The sequence below is a fragment of the Gambusia affinis genome, linkage group LG14, assembly GCF_019740435.1.
Source record: "Gambusia affinis linkage group LG14, SWU_Gaff_1.0, whole genome shotgun sequence".
Classification (NCBI taxonomy): domain Eukaryota; kingdom Metazoa; phylum Chordata; class Actinopteri; order Cyprinodontiformes; family Poeciliidae; genus Gambusia; species Gambusia affinis.
The window spans coordinates 16,084,251-16,105,630 of NC_057881.1; the positions used below are offsets into that span (position 1 = coordinate 16,084,251).

The following is a 21,380-nucleotide window of genomic DNA, read 5'->3' on the forward strand; positions in this document are numbered from 1 at the left end:
CTAAACAGATCAATATGCAATGTGTACTGTATCTGACATACACTAAAGATTTTATTTTAGCAGAAAAGGCTTTGGACTAAACTGTTACTCGTGTTAGCCACTCTAGCACCAAGTACAGCTGGTCAATCAACCATCGCTGTGTTCAGGGAAGCGCTGTTTAATAATCCAGAAATAAATATTAAGCCTGGAAACTTGATATCGTAACGGACTGAATGTTATGTTTTTAACGTAATCTTTGCTCGTCTTGCGGGGCGCAGGCGGTTGATACGGTAACAAGTGTGCTTAAACTATAGAGAGACAGAGTAAAAAGGTACAAGTGGTTTTGAGTTGATCACCTGTTCGGGTTATTTTATCTTTGTTTACATTTGCTGTGGCTCATTACAGCCGCTGTAGTTTCTAAATGTTGGACTAATTACCTCGTTCATTTATGACTATACCTCATTCATAACAAACATCAAAAAGAACAAATAGATTTCATAAAATGTTAACAAACAAATGGCTTCTTTACCTTAACAGAGCTCTTTGGCTCCTCTTATCAGTCTGTAGCTTCTCATATTGAGGTCATCAAACCAAATTTCAGATCTACCATAACTGACTGACTGACACTTGCTGGCCTCAGGTTTGCAACCAGCTTGTGACTGAAAAACCAGTAACCTCCTCCCAGATGATGACATGAACTTGATAGTTCCTCTGTCCACTGTAGTAGCTGATATATTGTGAAAATCCGGTAGAAATAATGCACTAATGGAGTCATGTTTACATAGAAACAATGCTCTACGAGGCTTTGCTTGTGAGACTTGCGGCCACGTGGGTCGGTTGTGGGCGGAGCTTGGTAAGGTCCATTGTGGAGTATCAAAAGATACGGATGCCGGCAGCCCATTGGTTGTAGACATTTATTTGTTTCCCTTTTCCCATTTTGGTAAAACTGCATCTAATGATTCTGTTTTAGTGGGAGGGGGTCATGAAAAAAAAATTTCTGATCAATGGGGGCATAACGGAAAATAATTGAGCAGAACTGGTCAAATGTAAGAGGAACAGAAGTGTTCTTGTTTTTCTTAAATCAAATTTTAGAAATACTTCTGCATCACGTAGCACAAGCCTTTGATGTGATTTGTTTTTTTTTTGGTATTCCAAATTCGAATAATGAATCCATATTCCACTGTAACAAGGATACCATTTTAGCTTCTCTGGGTATAAGTCAGTGGGTAGAAACTGACCTTGCTCAGGCTCCAAATGTAATTCTGAAGATCAATTTTCCAGAAACTTGAGATCCCTCAACTCGAAATGAATTTATATGTCACTGCTTCCTTAATTACCTCGCCTCTCTTTCCTGGGAGTTTACTCAGTTTGCATATTGTTATTCTTTTTGTTACGTTTGTGATGAAACCTTGCTGGAACTCGGGCCAGGTCCCGGCGGAGGTGCCTGCCAGAAAGTTCTTTAGCCCCGTGTTCCAGCCTTTGTGCTTAATGACCTCAGTGGCGTCCCTCAGCTATTAGCTCCCCCTCCTCAGCTCGGTGTCCTTGCAGGTCAAACACACGAGATGGGCCACAGGTCCACTTAGCATTCTGCTTTATTCACCAACCTTGCCAAAGCTCGGATTTTAAATCGAGCAAAAGTCTGAGCAGACGAGTTGCTATGGCGACGCTTTGCACAAATTGCAACACAAATGAAAACGCTCATAACTACAAGCTCTGTCCAGTTAAACACAGGGGGTTTTACTCTGTTTTCATACACACAGTAGCAGATGGCTCCTTGTTCCCTGCTTGTTCCTTTTTCACTTTCCTTGTGCTGGCCTCTCTCACCGTTGTTCTCTTCTACCAGCGACCAGAAACACATTAGATTGGAGTGTCTCGAGCCAAAAGAGAACTTAGAGGAGCGAGGTGCCTTGTTGGCACATTTGCTGCGGCCCCCTAATGAAAGATCAATCTGTGATCTGCCTCGTCTCCCCAGGAACCCAGTGCACCAGAGCCCCTGCAGCCCCTTTAATTGGCTCATATCCGATCTATAACCATCACAGGCAGCTGAGGAAGGCAGAGGAATGAGTGCGTGAGACGAACTGAAAGGAGGGCATGGAGGAAGTGTAAAAATGAGGGATGACACAGAGAACACCGCATGAGTGAATATACATTTTAAACCAATGTCCAAGGGTAAATTTGCGGCAGCTGACACAGCATGGCTGATGTCAAACATCCATTTTGATCTATTGCTCAGGCAGTTTCACAAAGTTTTGGTGGGCATGAAATTCAGTCAGAACCCATTAAATATAAGTTTAAATCCTTCTTCTGGGGGCAACTATTGTGAGCTGCGAGCCTGCAGTTTCCCTCAGAGTGGGTACTTTTCATCATCAAAGACAGTTTTTAGTACCCTTATCCTCATTTTACCTTTATTTAATATACTTAGGTTGCATTTAATGAACCCTTAGTAATTCTTATTCAAAATCAAATGCTTAAAACTTCAACACAGGTAGTTCTTAAAAAAAACGAGTAACTAGATACACTCCCTTGTGAGATTTATTCAATTTCTTCCACAGGTCTAATTATCCGTATGAGGACTTGTGTGAAAGCACTTACACGCAGTGATTTTTGCCAGCCATTTGCATAGTAAAGAGGAAATGGAAAACAGATAAATTCCTTTTCTACTGCGAGAATTATTTTTGCCATTTTATGGTAAAAATGTTGTAGAAGCTGCATGTGTCCCAATCTGAAAGTTAGAAAAGTTTTCAGCTAAATTACTTCCAAAACTTCTTCACATACATTTTTTATTGCGTCTCAACCCCGTCTTTCTTTATCTGTAGCTTTTGCTAGTTGCTTCTTTTTTTGTCTTTTTTTTTTTCCTTAAGCGTACAATTTCTGATCTACTCCCTGAATCCTTTCACTCTTTTTAGCATTAAACTAGTGTTTACTTTCATCTCGTAGATCCAAGTAATCAGCTTTGTCACGGAGCAGAACTGGGACTCACTGGAGGTCTTTGATGGAGGCGACAACACTGACACACTCCTCGGCAGCTTCTCAGGTAAAGCTAATTTTGTCTTTAGCTTGCTTAAAACCCATTTACGTGACAGGCCAGATCATACTCCAGTCACGTTTTACAAAGTACATACGCTACTTTGTATTGTAAGCCCAGGAAAATGCATAAAAGTTTGCTTGCAACCTGAAAACATGAGAAAAAGTTTGAGATTTACATACTTTTGCAAGGCAATCTATGCTTTATTTGGAGTCTGTTATGCATATAAATTTTCTACAAAAATAATCCCGCTAACTGAAGTGAAAAAGTCTGTTTCTTTAGCTGTTTGCCAGTGACGCATGCAGTAAGTCATGGCCAGCCTATGGAGTAGATTGCATTGCTGAATTCCACTATTAATCTTCTCTCCCAGGTACAACGGTCCCCGCTCTCCTCAACAGCACCTCAAACCAACTCTACCTTCACTTCTTCTCAGATATTAGTGTGTCCGCTGCCGGATTCAGGCTGGAATACAAAAGTAAGTAGAAACACAAGGCCATTCCACTTAGATCAAGCATGAAGAATACCTGCACGTATTTTCTAAGGATGCCACATTTTTCCTTTTAAATCTCTTATATAAATCGGAATTGCTTGACATGTTTCTTTTTTCTTCTTTCTGTTTTTTATTTCTTCTTTCTGTTTTTTAATTTCTTCTTCTTCTTCTCGGTCTCTTCAGCTGTCTCTCTGACCAGCTGCCCAGAACCTGTAGTTCCCATGAATGGCATCAAGATTGGGGAGCGTCTTCAGATGAATAACGTGGTGTCTTTTCACTGTGAACCTGGCTATACTCTCCAGGTAAACTCTTCTGCTTTCATATGGAGTTCAGTCACGAATGACCCTCAAAACTACATTGATGGGTGTTTTTTTTTTTATTTGGCATTTTCAGGGTCATCGCTGTCAGGTTTGCTTTTGAGTTGTTTGTCGAAGCAGCAATGGCATCTTTACAGTAGTGTGTAAAGAAAAATGTCCGAGGAATGTAACAGAGAACTGGTCTAGATTCTGATACATTTCAGGTTTTGTTCCCTTTACCTATCCATTTTGACCCGTTTAAATGTACTAACTGAATTTACATTTAGTTATGGTAAAAGTTTTTCCATTTGATGTCTTACAAAAACTGATCTTTATTAGATCGCTCTAGTGAATATCTAATTTTTAGGAAAAAATTTTGTCATTATCAACTCAATTAATTCAAGTGTGAACACTGAGTATAATCTATAATGAGTCTGTCACCTTTAGGTTAGATCATGCAGTGCCAAGAAAAAAAGGGAAAAAACAAACTTGTTAGTTCTCAAAATCTATAACCAGTTTCCATCTTTATATTTTGTTTTACAACATAAGGATTTTTGTGATGGATTTCCTTTAGATAACATAATTTTTGAAAAATATGTCTGCAGAATTTGACAGTGTTATATCAATGTTGTCATTAGCAACTATAGACATAGATCTGAAAAACCACCGGTTTGAAAGAGTAGGGGCGGTGCAGCAAAACGATTTATTTTTCTTCAGGGAATGTATGACAGGAATATTTAAAAAAATAAATAAATTATTATTTAAAACTTTGGTCAAACTTAACACCATCAATGTGAAAACCTGTGTAGCTTCTGGAATAATGTCCTGGACACCAACAAATCAAAAACTTCAAGAAAACCTTTATGGCGCGTGGGTCTTGTACAGTCAGTAATTCAACCAGGAGCTAGACTGTTTGCCTAAAGATTCATTTTTACAGCTGAGATTAGACTGATATTGTGTAATGCATCTCAGTGACTCCAAACATACATTTTAATCCATAAGCAAAAGCCTGAAGAGAGAATGTCTTAGGAATTACCTCCTCAAAGTCCAGCAGAAAAGTTTTTTTTGGTTTGTTTTTTTTTTTAACACTGTTTCAACATTTTGGCTTGGTGCTTTTTAAACAGTTTATTACACCATTTTGTTGTGCATCTGGGTTATTCTTTCAATAGCACAGAGGGATCATTAGCAAGGTTTTAATGGCTCTAACATGACTCTAAATTCTGGGTTCTGGGAAACGCAAGGGGGCAGGATTAGGTCCCTTTAGCTGGGGTTTTGAAAATAAAAACTTTAACTTTAGTTTGTAAGACCTAATTTTGAAGCGCTTTCATTATTTTTGTCCTTTTTTCAAATTAGATTTAGTAGTCAGCTTTACTTTATATCTGTGCATTGTGCAATTCATTTTGTTTTCCTAAACCAGCATGGTTTTAACCCTCCACCTGGTTTTTAATGCTTGATTGCTGCCACATTACCAAGTTGTTTGCACCCTGTGACTATGAATACATGCAAAGTGCTGATAGTATCACAGGGCGGCAATGCACATGAGTTATTTGCAATGAAGTGGCAAAGAAGAAGGTTGTGGTAGATTGCATTACCATAGCAACAACTGCTGGGCATGGAGCCTCAAACAGCTTTCTGGAGGAAAAAAAAAACATCCAATGCTGAAAACCAAGCGAAAGGATAACTTTTAACTAAACTGAATAATTTAACTGTATAAATGGTAAACATGTGAATAAATAATTATGCCCAACATCAAAGCCAAGCCTTTTAAAATCCTTCTTTTTTTCTGGGATATTGAGGAAAAACAGGATTTTGGTGTTTTACCATCAGCTCTGTCGGGGATGACATCAATGAGCTGAGATTTACCAAGCGGTGAAATTGTGTGCCTCATCCACAGCATAAAAAGGAAGTTTTTCCAAAGCACCTTATATGTTAACAAAATCCTTTTTTTAAAATGATGAATTACTGGTAGGAGTTTCATTGGCTGCAGGTCTATTACCTCATATTTTCATCTCTGCAGCTTCTTTAGGATCGTTGTCGTCTTTTCTGCTTTGCTGAGCTCTTTTTTTTTTTTTTTTTACTTCAAGTATCATAAATTAGGAAGTTCTATTGTACTAAATATTCTTCTTGCCTTTGATTACAAATTTTTAAATCTGATCTTAACTCAAGAAGAAGATATAAATAGCACAGAGAGACAAAATGAGGGTATTATTCCTCAAGCTAAAGATTTTCTGAACATCTTGTGAACCCTTCCAGCAGCAATAACCCATTAAAAGAGACAAGGGAACGAGTACATTCCAGAAGTTTGATGACTTGACGCCGAGATCAGTATAAAGTCTCAACCTTTCGGTTTGTTGTAGCAAGCACTTAATCTTAGTGTGACTATACACACATTTACAGAAATGTCTGCAGAGTTCAAGCTTCATCTCCTTTTGAAAGTGGGGCAGTTTATATCTTTGTTGCAGAACTCTGAAAGGCAGATTTCAGAGAAAATTGTTAAGCCCATTCTACGTAAACAACATTTTATTGGGTCTGTAGATTTTTCATATTTAAGCATCTCAAAAATGCAGCTGAACCTGCAATAGTTTGTATCAATTTTGGTTGATATAGTCGCGTAGCCTCCTTCGATGGTCATCTGGAGAAGAGAAGCTGGCTCAAATAATTACAGCCGCCAATGAGTGACAGTTTTGTTAACCTGTTTTTCCGTGTATTAACACGAACTGTCCTTGCAGGGGAACTCTCACATCACCTGTATGCCTGGAACCGTCAGACGATGGAACTATCCTCCTCCTCTCTGTATTGGTAAAGCTCTTTTGTCACTCTATAATCGGGTTTCATCTACTTCTCGCTCGTTGTGGCATGAAATGAATAACACTGTAAAACTCAACTTTGTTATTTTGAGTCAGAGTTGTTTGGTAAAATATTGAAACCCCTTTGACTTTTTCCAGTTTTTTAACTTTCCATTTACAAACTCAACTCAAAAGTATCACCTATTTGTTAGGTAGAAGGAAAATCTTGCATGTATTTCGAATAAAAGTCTGACAAGTGTGACCTGCATTCATTTTTAGCTTCTCCTACGGAAACAGGGAAGATTGTTGAGAAGATGTATGGAGCTAAATACAGAGCAACTTTAAAAGAAAACCTTTTAGAGCAGGGGTGTCAAGCTCCAGTCCTCAAGGGCCGCTGTCCTGCAGTTTTTAGATGTGCCACAGGTACAAAACACTGGAATGAAATGGCTTAATTACCTCCACCTGGTGTAGACCAGTTCTCCAAAGCCTTGCTAATGACCTAATTATACTATTCAGGTGTGGTGCAGCGGAGGCACATCTAAAAGTTGCAGGACAGCGGCCCTCGAGGACTGCGGCCCTCGAGGACTGCAGTTTGACACCCCTGTTTTAGAGGCTACAAAACACTTAAAACAGGGCCGAACGTTCAGTTTTCAGCAAAACAACAATCGTCAAAATTTAGCTCTTGTATCATTGTCCTTTTTCTACCCCATACCCCCATCACTTCCTTTCCATGTTTCTTTTGGTACTTTTGATTATCGGCTTAATAAAGGTCAAGTGTATAGGTTTATCAGCCTTTAAAATGCAGATCTTGATATCTGTCTTAATATGTTTTTCTCTTATTTTATGTCTTTCATTCACCGTGTTCTGGCAAAAAAAAAAAAAAAGAAATACAAATGCCAGAGATGGCCTTCCTCACACACACACCCACACACACACGCCTCCTCTTTTCAAAGCAATCAAAAGGTATAGAAATTTGTTTTTGTTTGTTTTGGGTTTTTTTCTTCGCATTTGTACCTTCAACTGAATGTAGCATTTAACCTTGCAGAATTGAGTGAATTCAATGAAAGAAAATGTATTAGGTTCCCACTCTCTCTTGTAAAGTGTTTCTGCCTGTGAAATAGCCTTGACAAATGAGCTGTGCTTATTGGAACAACCTACTATTGCCTAATTAGTTCCATCTCAACACTGATTGGATGAAACGGGAGGAAGATTCATCGTGTTTACAGGCATCAGCAGTTTTCTGATTACAACTGGCTCCTACAGGGTAGGGTTTAACCCTGCACTTATTCTCTGTCTGAGAAACCCTGCCACAAGCACCCAATTTTCCCGTTTTTTTTCTTCCCCCTCTGACGTCCGTACATTTCTTATCCTATTTAATTCTTAATTTACTGTATTGTATTTGTGGTTTTTTGTGGGGGGTTTTTCCGCAGCAGCTTGTCTCTCATTTCCATAGAGATGGCCGAATGTTTTACTGTTATTTCCACTTCTCATCCATTTTTCAAATTAATGTATTAATTTCGGGGCAGGATCTGAGAGCAGAAGATATTCCTTCTTGAGAATCCGTGAAGTAATTAATTTTCACTGATGTTCTCGTTAATGAAAAGTTGGTTCATTCATAAGGGCAGTATTCTGTTTTAATTAAAAATAAGTTATTTTATTTAATCAGACATAAAACTTTTTGTTTATTCATTTTGCTTTTTTATTTACCATCCTTTTTTTTATGCGACTGTGTTTCAGTGGTCTCCATAGATCTGCCCTCTAGACACAGTGGAGGGATTTGAGTTCCCTCCTCCGAATCCTGAAACTCCCAAAGCATATTGGTCTGAGGAAAGGAGTCAAACAAAAAGAAATTCAAAGATCTTGATGATATCTGTTGCAGCTTCGACCTAATCTCAGATTAAAGAGAGATGATTGGCTTTAACATTTGTGTAATTTTGTCTCCAGTGTGCCTTGCTGTTTTAAATAGTTGATATTTCATTGCTTGTTCACTGATTAATAAGTGTGAGTGTTTGGTGCTTTTCTGGTGGGTAAGAGAACAAGTTCCCTGTGTGTAATCTTTGCAGTGAAGAGAGGCATTCAATTCATTTAATTATCAAAACACAACAGATTATAATTTATACTGCCAAACAATTCACTTTGTTACAAAGGAATGTATATGTAGGCATTCATGTACTAATGTGGAAAATTCTTTATTTAATCGGTTTATTTTTTTTATTATGCTAATTAAATGTGTTGTCTGGACTCCACTAGCACAATGTGGTGGAATCCGGGAGGAGATGGAGGGAATGATTCTCAGTCCTGGTTTCCCTGGCAACTACCCTAGCAACAGTGATTGCACCTGGAGAATATACCTGCCAGTCGGTTACGGTGAGCATCATCAGAGACTTTCAGAGCATATCAAGTTGACTTTTTCTGTACCTGCAGAAGACAAATGGGATCTACAAGTCATTCTCATTAAAGATTATGTGCAATAGAACTGGGTTTCAGTTCCTAATTCTAATTTCTTCTTCTCAAAACTATTTTTCCACCCTATTCGTCCCAGGAGCCCACATTCAGTTCCTTAACTTTTCAACAGAGGCCAACCACGACTTCCTGGAGATACGGAACGGGCCTCTTGATACTAGTGCTGTGATTGGTCGATTCAGTGGCCAGGACATCCCATCATCTCTTCTGTCTACGTCCCACGAGACCACAGTTTATTTTCACAGTGACCACTCGCAGAACAAACCAGGTTTCAGGTTTGAGTATCAAGGTAAGAACCTAAGCAAGGAGAAAATTATGTGGTCAGGGGGCTTACAATCTACCTTTAAAAAAATGCACAAACTGTTTCTTTCTAAGGGGCTATTGGATTAATAATTAATCCAAAATAGCCATAATGAAGTTCACTCTGTCATCAAAGAATACACTTGCAATGCCAAAGTATTCATACCTCCTAAACCTTTTCACGTTTTGTGATGTTTTAACACAACCGTGGCTGTATTATTGAGTTTATGGAATAGATTAACACAAAGAAGAGCGTGATTGTAAAGTGGATGGAAAATTATAGTTTTCTAAACATTTCATATTTCTTTAGATTCTGTAGTGTTTTCATAGCTTTGCAGGAAGAAGAGCACTGAACCGTAATAATTGATTAACTTTTAAAAGGAACTATTTGCCATGGATTTTATTTAGGGATATTAGAGTAAGGAGAGGTTAGGATGGTCTTTCACATCGATGTCCAAATACATTGTAATTTGTGGTTAAAAAGTAAAAAAGAACATGGAAAAGTTTGGAGAAGTTGCATCATTTCCCAAGGCTACGTTGCTAATTTATTTATAGTTATTCAGACAAACTGAGATTATTTCTGGATTTATCTTAAAGCTAGCACTAAGAAATAAGCACACTTAGTTGATTTTTCCATTTTTATACATGTATCAGAAGAAAAAACTGTTGATCCGATGAGCAAAGGCATTGCTATGCGTAAATTAAAACTTTCACTTCATATCTCCATTAGGCAAATTGCCCTTATCTAAACATGCAACAGGCTACCAAAGTTTGTATTTTAATGATTCAACAAGCGTGCCAGCAAATCAAAAGGTAGCATTGTTCATTTACATAATTATGTGCAAATTAGCATATAAATCAAGCTTTGTGTTTGCAAATTCCCTCTTTCTGCAGTATTTCCATGAGTTATCTTCCACAAAGGGAAGCTGTGATCCATAGAAATCAAATCCTTTAGTCATTTTTATATCCCTGCCATCAAGCCTCACTGCCTGCTCTATTCGTGTATCCTAAAGGGGGAAAAAATGACAATTATTTACCTTCAGTACCTCCAGTAACTGCATTATACTCTAGCAGCACAATTCAAATGTGCCTCTTGTGGGGTTTTTCCCCTGCAAGCTCCCCTGGCTGAGGGGAAGAGTGAAGGAAAAGAGATTGGAACAACAATGATATATTGATGGGGAACTGGAAATGTAAACTACAGGTAGGGCGCATTGTATAAAAGATAAACAAACAGTCTGGATGCCATTCTTAAACCCACAGGACCTAAGGAAGCTGTCATTTGCTTGATATGAATTGGGATTCATAGTCCTCTCTAAAATGATTGTAACTAAAGAACTATTCTTTTTTTAATCTTTGCTGTACTCTGAAAACATTTGAGCTTAACTATGTGAGAAGAAAAATTAAAAGTTGAGTATTAATCTTCTAATTTTTTAAGTGATCAAAGATTTTTTAACTGTCAAGTGTTTTTGTTCCCACTCTGGTGTCTTGAGCGAAAATAATACATTTTCAGCCCTAGTTAGGCTGTATTTGGGATTAAAACGGACAAAATTATCGAGATTTTAAGAAACCTGTTTATATGGTAAATGGTTTGCAATTCTATGTTTTATCAAGTCAGAGGACTCCAAAGCAACCCACCGCTCACAGAACAAACTCCAAAAGAAAACTAAGTCAATACCGTCCTCTTTTTAATACAAATTGAAAAATGAAGGATCATTGCAAAAGCACTGGCCACTTAACAGTAGATCAGATTGCAAGGTCAAAGAGAAGAAAAACACGTGACGAGTTTACCTGGCTAGCAAGTAGGCCAAACAAGGAAAGTGTGGAAATGTAAAAAAAAAGAAAACTATTCTGTGAAATCTCTAAGATGATATACTGTACTTGAAAGATATAGGGGTTTACATTAATCACTTTCCAACTTTGTATTAGTGCAGAGCACTGCAGATTTGTTCAAAAATTAAATAAATGGCCAATAAACTATTAAATTACGACCATCATTTGTTCATGTGGCAAACACAGCATTCAACATTTACAAAGATAATACAGGAACTACTTATTAAATGAGTATATTTATTTAATGTATAAAGTCTTGTCATAGATTTTGTAATAGAGCTGAATTGAAAATGTTCTTTCCTCAGAGAACAAGAAAAAGCCCTTTAGCCCTACAGTTTTACATCGTAGCTTAATGGAAAGCTGTTGCATAAGACTTCAGAAAAAAAAAAAATTAACAAAATACATTATTAGCTAAAAAAATGTATTGACCAGATTTGGATTTGTCACTGAGATGTTGCTCGAACGTTCTGCCTCATTCTGACACTGGGAGAGATTTCTACAACTGATGAAAAGAGTCACATCAAAATAAGTTGCAATTATCATCACAAAATTTAACCTTAAAATATATTTGTAAAGAATTTGTTGTTTAAATAAATAATATAATTTTTTCCTTGTTTTTGCTACAGCATATGAGCTACAGGAATGCCCAGATCCAGAACCTTTCCGTTATGGAGTGGTGGTCGGCGCAGGCTATAATGTGGGCCAGTCCATTTCCTTTGAGTGTCTGCCTGGATATCAACTGATGGGACATTCCATCCTCACCTGTGAGCATGGCACCACCCGCAACTGGGACCACCCATTTCCTCGCTGCGAAGGTAGGTCACCAAAAAAGAAAGTCCTCCGAAGCCGCCTTGGTAACATCGAACTATGCTTTATTTATAAATGAATTGGTAAAATAACTCCAGACATGCATGAATGCAAGACTAACCTCATTACATGATAACTTCCTGTTAGGAATTTATTGAGCTCTTACACCATTAGTGTAAAATGCAGCCATGGAGATAATGATTATCTATTATGAATAATGTAATTACAGTGAGTTATTATCCCCTATTAATGAGGCAAAGTAGTCTTTAATGAAAATCTATACTGTGCTAAAGAGGAGTGGAGACAAATAAAAGATGAATAAAAGAGGGCCTAAATTGAAAAGGAAACGTAATCGGTGCTCTTTCTTTTGCTATGTCCTTGACACACATTCTCACGCACCAGCTGTCGATTATTCAATAAGCCAGGCAAAATTACAGAGGGAGGTGAAGGCCTGGCCATGAAAGTGGGACTTCAAATAGGGGAGCTGGGAGATAAATACAAGCAAACTCTGTCTTTCTCTTTCTCTGTATAGTTGCTCTGCCTATATACTATGTAGTTTTATGTTCTGTTCTGTGCTTCTTTTAAAAGTATAAAAGTAAAGGCATTGCAGTTTTAACAGCCCCACTTGACCCTATAACAACAAAACTGGATCTTCAGTCCCCATCTCTGCTGTACTTGAATAGATTTTCCTTTAGCACAGGGGTCTCAGACTTTCATGCCCCAGGCCACTAACTGACCCTCGGGACGATAGTTTGTCCCCCACCTTAATATGAAAGTTTAATGTTAGTGTGGCCCTCGAGCAGTGATGTCAGTAACGCGTTAATTTGTAATGCGTTACTGACGTCGGACCACTTTTTCAGTAACCAGTAATCTAACGTGTTGCTATTTCAAATCCAGTAGTCAGACTACAGTTACTTATCAAAATCATTTTTGCGTTACTATCGTCTTTTGTTATTTAATCGTATTTCCTCTACTCGTCTTGTCGAGTGACCGACGTCTCTATGCGACGGAAATGTAAACAATGGAGGGAGATGCGCATTTTGTTGGTGGAAAAACTGGAACTATTTTGAGTTTCTGTCGCCAAGTCCGATTATTATAAGCGGCTTTGGGCTTCATTTTTTATAGTCGCTTGCCGATTTAATGAGCGGCGGGTTGCGCCTTTTTGGGCTGTTTTGGAAGTTTCTCATTTGGGCTTGGAAATAATCAGAGACTCATAATAAATCCCAGAATTTGTCCGTCATTAAGGTAGTTTTAGTCAGTCTCTCCTGTTCATCATTTCTCAGATGATCCGTCCCGCTGTGTCTTTGTTAATGTCAAGTTAATGTTTTACCTCTGAATGACATCGAGCTTCGCGTTGCGCTCCAGAAAACTGCAAACATCGAGACCAATATGAACAGCACAATAAACGTGAAAACAACCACGAATGAACGTGTCCGGAGTTGCCAATAATTATAATGGCAACTTAATTCTAATTATTAATACTAAGATAAGTGTCGCAAATCTGTGCAGCCATCTGAGCTGTGAGCTGCAGGAGGAGATCTGTGCGCAGTGACACCAAATGCAGGGCCGTAACACAGAACCTGGAGGCTGGGGGGGAGGGAAGGGGGGGGGGGCTTTAAAATCCTTCTTAGAGTTTTCCAGACAACAGTGGACCACACAAACTACTCACGTTTTTTATTTTTCTACAATCACCTCTTCAGTTCAACCTTATCAGTGGAGACACATTGTTGATGTTGCCATTATAAAATAGCTTACAAAAAAGTATTGGCAAAGCTCAATGTGATTTTCACAGGAGGCGGAGCGTTGTTGTTAGCAGCTGCTGAAAGTAACTAAAAAATTACTTTTAGTGTAACTTAGCTACTTTCCAAATCAAGTAGTCAGTAATCTAACTAAGTTTTTTCAAGGAGTAATCAGTAGTCCGATTAAAGTTACTTTTTCAAAGTAACTATACCAACACTGAGTTTGATATGATTGGCACTTTTCAGTGTTGTGTGAGCTGAACTAACTTACCAATCACAGTGCTTCAAATGGAGCTCATTGACCAAGTGCCACTCTGAACTCAAAGCCAAGTTCAGGGAGGTGAGTGGAAAAGCAGACAAGCTTGGGCAATTTTGAGAGAATTGCCACCCAGCTTCCCTGAGCTTTCCCAAATGTTCAAGCGGACCATGTGTCTTTTGGGAGCACATACTTGTGCGGCTCTTCTCTACCTTGAACTTCAATAAGTCCAAGTACAGGTCCAGACTTACTGACGAGCATCTTCAAGCTCTACTTAGGTCTCAACTGCCTCCTCCCTTAAGCCAAATGTGGCTCGGCTATGAGGAAGCTGCCAGACCTCTCGCAGTAAGAAGTAGGCAGAAGAAAGTTTATAAACTGTTATATTCATAACAGTTTATGTTCAATGTTCCATTCATGTTCAGAAAGTTAAAGGTTAAAGAACTGTTAATACAGCCATTTGAATCTGAATTATAATAATTACATTTATCTAGTCTTCTATAGCTGCTGTGTTATTATTATATTTTATTTATTTATTACTGATTAATTTTTTTTCTTATGAATTGTTAATTTATTTATTTTTTCATCTTATTTTGTGTTTAAAAAATAAAAATAAAGACATTTGATAACATTGGAATGTTTTTGTGAGAGCTTTTCTTGTGAAAACCCGATGCTTGGTCAGCCTCACCCAGACTCTACCTTTGAGACCCCTGCTTTAGCAGAACACTAGTGCATTGATTTTGCCATCTCTACTGCACTAACCTGCTTGTTCTTGCATTATTATTATAGCATGTTTGCTGTGTTCACCCAACCGACCTTTGCCATCTAATCTCCTCCTCTCTCACACTGCCTCTTTTTCTGCTCTTTCATTTTCATATATGGATATATAAGTTTGAACGGGATGTGCTTGAACAGAGCTAGTTCACTGCATAAAATTTTGATTTGGCTTATTTTTTCAAAACTTAAAAATGGAAAAGCAGAAAGAAGTTGGATCATAAAGATAATTAAGAAAATTAAAAGTTAATCATGCAGGCATCACCATGACCTTTTCCAGACATACCCTTGTTTTTACATTAGGCTTAAGTGTCTGTGTACTTATTGCATTGGCCACAGGGGTTACTCCTCAAAGTGTTGAGATTCGAATCAATGGATCTGATCAATACGTCATTTAAAATGTGACACAGAGGTGCCTAGTAGCCCAGTGTTCTCGAAGCACCCAACAGTGTAACTTGAACACACACATGAAACAGCAGGGGATAAAACACATAATATCTTTGGGTTTGTACATGCAGCAATCCAAGAGTGTGCCGTTAAGCTCAATACCCTGGCTGGCTTCCTGGAAGTGCCTGCACTGCTGCGATTACTATTCCGCCTGAATTTTCTCTCCTCCCCCACCGTGGATATGAGGGACACCAGCGGGAATGTCACGCAACTTTAAACCATTCGCTTAGTTAGAGCCTCCTGAGTTTCAAAGGAATATTTTAAAAGTGCCCAATTCCTCTCTATGTTGTTTAGAGGGTGTGTGCAGTGATTTCAACTAGTGTGTTTCTCTGTGGCAGGGATGTTAGTTTGTTTCTTCATTCCTGTGTGTACCTGGAGGTTCAAGTGTTGGCAGTCTTGACATTCTCATTCTATTAAAGCCTTTCTTGTCAGTCTAAGTTAACACATCAATACACATCTACTCCTTATATGTATGTATATATATATATATATATATATATATATATATATATATATATATATATATATATATATATATATATATATATATAATGTACATACAGGCACTCGTATAAACACACACCAGGAACCTGGCGCTTGCTAACACCCCCTCCCTCATCCTGCTCTCCTTCGCCACAGCCTCAATGGAAAAGGGTTGAGCCCTTATCTTTGCAAAACACTCCATCCAACTCCCCTCTTACTAAAAGGCTTTACTGGCTAATCTTTAGCTCATACAAGTGCCTGGGCAATAGACGAAGAGTGAAGTCAAGAGAGAAAGAGACACCGAGAAGGGAAGCAAAAGAGGTGGAGAGTGAAAAATCACCATTTTCTGTTTATGTGCCTGCGTAGTTGTACAGTATTCCTGACCCGCTGCATTATATAAATTTTTATCTCTCCCTCTCCTCCATATTCTCTCAGTGCCTTGTGGTGGCAACATGACATCAGACAACGGGACCATCTTCTCCCCAGGATACCCAGAGGAGTACCCAAACTCAGCTGACTGCACCTGGCTCATTTCAGTGGCTCCCAGCTTTGGAATCAAACTCAATTTCACTCTGCTTCAGGTTCATGGGCCGCATGACTTCATAACTGTCTGGTAAGAAATGACAGAAGTATATAGACATTTCAGGGATGACGTATCCCTGAAATACGTCATCCCTGATGTTGTGGTGGTAATAGCTAAAAACATTTGCTCAATTTCTCTGTTTTTTAAAGCTTCTTTGAGCTGTAAAAGTGATTTTGAGGCTTTTTTTTTTTCTTGGAGAACTTTGTATAGTTCTTATCATAAGTGGTCAAAATATATTTATACTAAGAGCAAATGAAATGTCTCACCACTTTTTTGAGTTCTTTGAATTCATTACTTACTGATACTAAAAATAGATAACTTTGAGTCTTGTACCAACAAGGTCCACAGTGAAGAGTGTTGTGATGATCTCAACCTGGGATTGCTAATGCATGGTGCATTAAGTGCCCGTAAAAAGATTGGATATTTCAAACTGCTTCCTGCACTATCATTAATCAGAACAAGTAAAGCTGACAATTGGTCAGTTCCACCATGTAGTTTCTCTTTTCATTTACATTTTAATGTTGTTTTCTACATCCAGTTTCATTGTGGGAAATAAATGTCCAAGAGGTTTTGGTGTTGCACTTTATTGCTTGATTACCTAACAGTGATATGACATTTATAAACCCTGGATGAATAATCAGAAAAATAAGTGGTGCATGGTTATTTGGGTATGAAAACGTGTGCTCACCTGTCAGGAATTTTGGATGACTGATTTTGTCTTCATGCCTGGCTGATGTTCAGACAAATAGTCCTTCCTTTCATTGTTTGCATAAGGCTTGGCCTGCCATATTTAACACCAGAGACAGGATTTTACATGCATGATGGTTTCCAGTCTTGATTCATTCCCACTCCCCCGAGAAAGGATCCAAAAGTCCCAGCTCTCATGGAGACCAGAGATGGTCCTGCCAGTGACCCAGGAAGCTGAACGACCACACAAATTGCTCACAATGTGTGGGCTGACATCTGTGTTTAATTTTTGTTTATTTTTTTTTGATCATCGGGGGTTTCAGGTCAAACTCCAAAGACCTGACAGAATGACCATTCTTATTGTTGTCTTTTTCCCTGTCAGTGACACCAGTTGTAATCTTTTCAAAAAAGTTCCAGCAGAGCCACGATGCAGGCTATCACATTCCCCACTTCCAGTTAACGTTGCTGTGTATCTATTCACCGAACCACTGAGCCAAGGAAATGGGCCCCATAATGGTGGCTTGGCTAGACTGCTGTCAGGCAGCATTCCCTAGCCAGCCGTTTCCGGAGCTGCTTGTAATCTCCCATGCCCAGTCTGACAGCCAAAGACAGATGGTTTCTAAGCTGAATGGTTGTGGCTGGAATCAGGGAGCTGGCTTAATTGGCCATGCCCACACCAGGGGACTGCCAAGGCAGGGCCACCGCTTCCAGAGGCACTCCCTTTGGATGTCTGTTAACAGGAGCAACGCAATCCAGACCTGTCGTTCCACTCGTATCTGTAATATTTGCTTTATTCTGTCCTATTAAGCTGAAGCAAGGCAGTGAAACGTGTTTGCGTTTAAAGAAGAGACAGGCTTTATGATACAGATGAAAGCTTAATAACAGTAATCTGTCGTGCGGTGTACTCTGGCTTCTTTGAACTCTTTTGTGTGCTGCTGTCTCAGGTGTTTGAGGGTCTACCTGTGATATTTCTTCTCTTTAGGGACGGTCCGCAGGAGACAACTCGAAAACTAGGTGTGTTCACGGACGGAGAGCCTAATGACCCACCCAGTAGCACATCCAATCAGGTGCTGATACGATTCCGCAGCAACACGGAGAAGGGCGGGTTATTCCGTATTACCTATCAAGGTATGGAAATGATCTTATTATATCCAAGAATATCCGAATAATAATTCTGAATAATCTGTGTTTTCACTCCTCTCATATCTGCTACATTGCATAAAGCTTACAGGCTTCAGTACTGCCTGCCTCCACCCATCATTCCTAATGCAGAGATCCTGATGGCAAGCAAAGAATTCAAAATTGGTAGGTGGAAATACTGTCACCTAAATTTCATAGAATACATGTACAGATGCAGACACATAATCACTGATATCGCGACGCAGCTGTCACTTCAGATTGGATTTGGCGTCATTTTGATTTGGGAAAGTGTTGCATTCTGAACCATTAATCCCAAAGGGAAATAACATCCCGGCATTAACCGTTTAAATTGCTTTAGGTTGAGTGAAACGTCCTATAATTTATATTACATGGAGAAGAATGGGAGAAAATAATCAGAATGTGGGACCATTGCTCATAACATATTTCTGTTGTCTTCTGTTAAAATAGAGATGATGTTTGATTATCTCTTTATTTTCATGCTTGTATGATTTGTTATTATTCTGAACTACATACGAACCATCCATTGGGAGTTTATTATCATGGTAATTTGTTTCTGCAAAATGGTAATTTGCTGAAACAGAAACACTATGCTAGGATTGGATTTTGTTGTAGCCACCAGCCGTACATCTCTGAATTTACCTCCTTCCTTTCCATCCTCTCTGATCAGGTGATATAGTTCGCTACCGATGTCTCCCAGGCTACCAGTTAAGTGGAAACAGCATCCTGACATGTCGACTAGGAACACACTTAGAATTTGAAGGCCCCCCACCGTCATGTGATGGTAAGTGATGGTGTGCAACTCTGAAATGTGCAACAGCACTGCCTTTAAATCTGTGTAGATGATCATTTGCACCCCACTTGTTACACAATTTAGAGCTTTGGTCTTGTAATTTTGTAGGTAAAACAATTTATTTAGCATTTTCTATGGTCTTCTTGAAAGGCAGCACAATATATTAAAGACATTTACTATTCATTGTTTGCACATATTTTATGTTCAGTTAAATTCTGTATCTGACTTAACACAAACAGCTACAGTCATTAGTAAACTTATGTCTTGCTCTTGCCAATTATTTGCTTATCAGTATCATTTAGCTGTTGTGCTAGGCTAGCAATGGTATCTTTATTCTCATTTTTAATATGATTCATTGATGATTAGACTCAGTCCTATTGGTTGTGTTGTCAAATCATCCCAGAAGAACAAACAACACGATCACACTTGAAACAAGTGTTAATCCAGACTCTCACATTGAATGTTATTGTAAACCCTCGGAATTTCACAGAGAAAGGATGAGTTATAGTTCACCACCAACATGGTAAAAATAAAATTTGTTTAGTCTAGAACTCTGATAGTGATTATCTAAAAAAAAAAAAAAAGCTTTCAAAGTCTCAAAATCGCTTCAGGACACCCCCAATCTATATTCAATTTCAAAAGATTGGAATATAATTAACAAACGCCAGCAGGAGAATATATTGATTTTATTGGATGAGATATTTCTTGAATGCTGGTTTAAATGTTAATAGGTCCGTTTTGATAGGGAAAACGTGACATTGATGTAAAAACTCTAATTGGAATGTCGTTACACATGTTAAGACGGCCATCAGCTACTGATTGAGGTTTTTTGTGTATTTATTTTCAGTGGTGCTTTGCCTTATTGCTCCAATTATTAATGACTGGAGCATTAAGCTGTGTTTTGCCATCGTTCTGCCTTCCAAGGGGGACCTGTTGTCAACCACCTTTCTTTGTAGATTCCACTTCTTTGGCTTTTGCTCGACTCCCAGGAGGCTAGGGATGGTTCCTTTAGAGAATGTTACAAATATGTTTGTCCCAAAGGATTCCACTGCACCCCATGCTCAGCCTTAGATTAATACTATCTGTTGTATAAAATGCATCTTTGGGAGTGTCTAGGGGTTTCTCTGCTTTTTTTTTTTTTTTTTAAATTCACAAGATCACAATCGCATAAATGTTTTCTGTTCTACTGGTGATTTTAACACACTAAATGCTTTTTGTCTCTCCCTGCTGGGTAGTAGTAGAAGAGTAAATTTGTGTGTCCTTTGGACTTAATAACAGTTACAGCTTACAAGTAAAGGACGTTTACCATTTAAATCATACTAATTTGGAGTACAACAGACAAAAAAACATGAAGTGAAAAGGATACAGAAAAAACCCAGTGAACAAAAAAGAAGTATAAAATCTTTCTTGACATGAAAACTGGAGTTTATGTAATTTTTCAATTTCCTCCAAGTTCTTTTTGTACCTTACCCTTGGATATTTGTACCTACTAAAGGTCAAGCTTCATGTAACCCTGAGCATCATCCCACACTTTGTGCAGACAGGGGTGTATCATCTTGCAGATTCCCTGTCATTTCCCAGTCAATTATTATTATTAGTCCTTTGAGTGATAAAAGGGTAGCATCATAAGGTTAAGGTTTTTGGAAGTAGAAAACAAGAAGAGAAAGAGGATAAAAGAAGACGGAAAGTATCAGAACAGTATGAGTCAGCCCTGGATGAGCTGGCCCTCATAAAGTAAGAGATTGGTCTTTTCTAGAAAAGGTGGAGGAGTCGCCAGAAATGTAGTGCATAAGAAAAGAATAGGACTGGACTTTAAAGGTAGGTGAGAAAGAGGGCCGTCAGACACTTAGTTGGAGGGCAATGAAGAGACGACATGCACAGCTCATTGAAATGCAGGGGACATGCTGGCTGCAGCTGCACCTATCAAATCACCACTTCTAGCTCTGACAGGCACAACCATTTCTGCCCATCTAGGGGCATCCAACTACTCCACCCCCACAAACACCACCTCACAGATTTTACACACTATATCCTGCCGGCCTACACAGTGCATGTTATCATTCAGTGATAGTCTTTCAGATAACCAGAGTCGGTTCTGTATTCTTAGCATTGGTATACCCACTCATCCTGACTCACGAGGATCAGACATCTGTTCTTGCATAACACATGTACCCTTTATATATTCAGTATTTTTTCCACTTTGAAATTTGTCATTGTCTGAGGCTCTTTTGGAACAACAAAAAATAACAATGTCATGCATACCCAGTCGTATTTGGGTGTCTGTCAAGACCCAGATCTGTCTTTTTCTGACTCTGACTTTTCTGTTCCCCAAAATAGTGGTAAACAGACACATAAATCCACATAAAAAGCAAGCAGTACTTTTAACCTATAAGTTTCAAAAATACTAGAAGGCCTTTATTTTGATTTGAATCATATTATAAATTTTAAAAAGTCATTATTTCAGTAATTCAACTAAATAATAGTAGC

General features: G+C 38.5%; 1 protein-coding gene across 1 annotated transcript in view; it reads left to right on the top strand.

Moving 5' to 3' along the window:
- The window catches only part of csmd2 (CUB and Sushi multiple domains 2), a 248,851-nt gene that overhangs the window by 191,186 nt on the left and 36,285 nt on the right, over nt 1–21,380 (top strand). Inside the window, exons 37-47 of the mRNA XM_044138720.1 lie at nt 2,917–3,013; nt 3,375–3,479; nt 3,678–3,796; nt 6,520–6,589; nt 8,827–8,943; nt 9,119–9,328; nt 11,796–11,984; nt 16,108–16,285; nt 17,925–18,070; nt 18,167–18,247; nt 18,771–18,884. Of these exons, the coding sequence (XP_043994655.1) occupies nt 2,917–3,013; nt 3,375–3,479; nt 3,678–3,796; nt 6,520–6,589; nt 8,827–8,943; nt 9,119–9,328; nt 11,796–11,984; nt 16,108–16,285; nt 17,925–18,070; nt 18,167–18,247; nt 18,771–18,884 (1,426 nt within the window). The remainder of the gene's footprint in view (nt 1–2,916; nt 3,014–3,374; nt 3,480–3,677; nt 3,797–6,519; nt 6,590–8,826; nt 8,944–9,118; nt 9,329–11,795; nt 11,985–16,107; nt 16,286–17,924; nt 18,071–18,166; nt 18,248–18,770; nt 18,885–21,380) is intronic.